The sequence below is a fragment of the Oryctolagus cuniculus genome, chromosome 19, assembly GCF_051225735.1.
Source record: "Oryctolagus cuniculus isolate XC-2025 breed Fujian yellow rabbit chromosome 19, ASM5122573v1, whole genome shotgun sequence".
Taxonomy (NCBI): domain Eukaryota; kingdom Metazoa; phylum Chordata; class Mammalia; order Lagomorpha; family Leporidae; genus Oryctolagus; species Oryctolagus cuniculus.
In genome coordinates, this window is record NC_142885.1 from 20,915,958 (window position 1) to 20,918,073 (window position 2,116).

The 2,116-nt window shown below is 42.0% G+C and overlaps 1 protein-coding gene across 1 annotated transcript; it reads left to right on the forward strand.

Moving 5' to 3' along the window:
- Window positions 1-944: 944 nt before the first annotated feature.
- LOC100340309 (sperm motility kinase Y-like) lies at window positions 945-1,814 on the forward strand. Its single transcript, XM_089320786.1, has one exon. The coding sequence runs from the start codon at window positions 945-947 to the stop codon at window positions 1,743-1,745; it is 801 nt and encodes a 266-aa protein (XP_089176912.1). The 3' UTR covers window positions 1,746-1,814.
- Window positions 1,815-2,116: the final 302 nt, after the last annotated feature.

Consider the following 2,116-nt stretch of genomic DNA (forward strand, 5'->3'; position numbering starts at 1 on the left):
TTTTTAGTGCTGTTTATTTTGTTGGTTTTTTTTGTTTTGTTTTTCTTCTTTTCTCCCCCACAAATTTTTGCTTTTTATCTGTGTGTATTTTATTTAAAAATCTCATTTCTTTTTGATTTCTCTTGTCATTTCTTCTATTTATTTTCTTTTTTCATTTTCTAATAGTTTAATTCTTGTGTATCTCACCTTTTTCATTTTTTTTCTCATCTGTAATCGCTTTACACAGGAGCAATAGTATTGTAAGTTTATTATAAGAGTTGGTGTTTTACTTTCTGTTATAGTTTTCCATTTTTTTGGTTTGTTGCTTGACTATTTTGTTTTAATTATGATTAGTAGAGTGTAATTCATATGTACTGTTTGTTCAAAATATTAGCATAGTGAACAGAATTAATCTTAATAATTAGTGTAGTTATATACTGCTGTTTTGTCTGTTCTTTTCAGTGCTGTTTATTTTGTTCTTTTTTTTCCTCTTTTCTCACCCTCAAATTTTTGCTTTTTTATCTGTGTGTATTTTATTTAAAAATCTCATTTCTTTTTTGATTTCTCTTGCTGTATTCAAATATCACATAGTGAATTAGAATTGGTCTTACTGATTAGTACAGTGAAGTTCATATGCAGTTTTTTTTATCTATTTGTTCTTTAAGAGCTTTATTTTTTTATTTTTTATTCTTAGTTTTTTCCCCCAACTCAATTTTTTTCTTTTTATCTCTGTGTATTTAATTTAAATATCTTTTCTTTTTCTCTTTTTCTTGTTATATTAGTAACTTGAGTATAGTGAATAGAATTAGTCTGTAGTACAGTAAATGCAGTGTTACCTGTTAGTAGTATTAACATATTGACTTATTCATTTGTTTCTTTCTCATTGGGTTGCCAGGTCACCGTAGGTGCTGTAGGAGACTAGCTAGTGTTACTCCCAGTACACTAGATACCAAGATATCCCCACAATGAGTGGTGACAGATCCTCCCACACAGAGGAGGAGGTGTTCCGGGGATATGAAGTCCTCAGAACCCTTGGCAAGGGCAGCTTCGGCAAGGTGAAGCTGGCCCGCCATGTGGAGAGTGGGACCATGTTGGCTGTGAAGATCATTGCCAGAGGGCACGGGGATTCCTCCGAGTTCCCACAAGCAAGGGTAGAAGCAGAGATTATGAATCCTCTGCATCACCCTCACATTGTACAGCTAATGCAGGTAGACTACACGGCAGAGAGAGCCTACCTGTTCATGGAATATATTAGCGTGGGGGACCTTGGAAAGTTAGTGGCAGTGCGCGGCCACCTTGAGGAAGGAGAAGCGTGCTACTATTTCAGTCAGACCCTGGAAGCAGTGGAGTACTGCCATAAGCAGCACGTTGTCCACAGAGATATAAAATTAGAAAATCTCCTTGTGGACAGAAACATGTGTATTAAACTAATTGACTTTGGCTTAAGCCAAAAATTGGCTGAAGGCCAACAACTCAATTCATTGTGTGGCAGCCTCGAATACTGTGCCCCGGAAGAATTCTTAGGGAAGGAATTCGATGGCTACAAGGCTGACGTGTGGAGCCTGGGCGTGCTCCTATACACCATGGTGAAAGGGTGGCTGCCCTTTGAAGGGAACAGCTTTGCATACTTGAAGGCAGCCATCCTGGCTGGCTCTTACCTAATCCCCTCCTCTATAAGCGGGGAACTGGAGCAGCTGCTGGACTGGCTGATGACCTGTGACCCTGCTGAGAGGCCCACAGTGGCAGATGCTATGGGCCACAAGTGACTCAGCATGGAGCAGAAAGGGCCCAAACTGAGTGAAGACACAGCCAAACAGACTCAGAGTTCAACCGAGGACGAGGACCTCAGTGAAAGTGTGGAGAGCCTGAGCTCTCAGGAGGGCCTCAGAGAACAGGACGGCCCCCTGAGGGGAAAAGCCCAGCTACAGGCTCACCTCAGAGGAGGAGGAAGCGAAATTTACATGGGGCTCCCAGGTCCTTCGCATGTTACTGAAGGTCCGAAATACCTCTCAGGCCTCCTCTTCCAGCTGGGCCGTGAGGAGGAGGATGGCTGCTTGTCCCCTGCTCTGAGCTGGGGGAAATCCCAGGAGGGCTTCAGTGGAGCAGCGAGACCTGAGCTCACTGAAGTGGAGCTTCT

Coding starts and splice junctions, on each gene's coding strand:
- LOC100340309 (XM_089320786.1), top strand. CDS start 945: ATGAGTGGTGACAGATCCTCCCACACAGAGGAGGAGGTGTTCCGGGGA.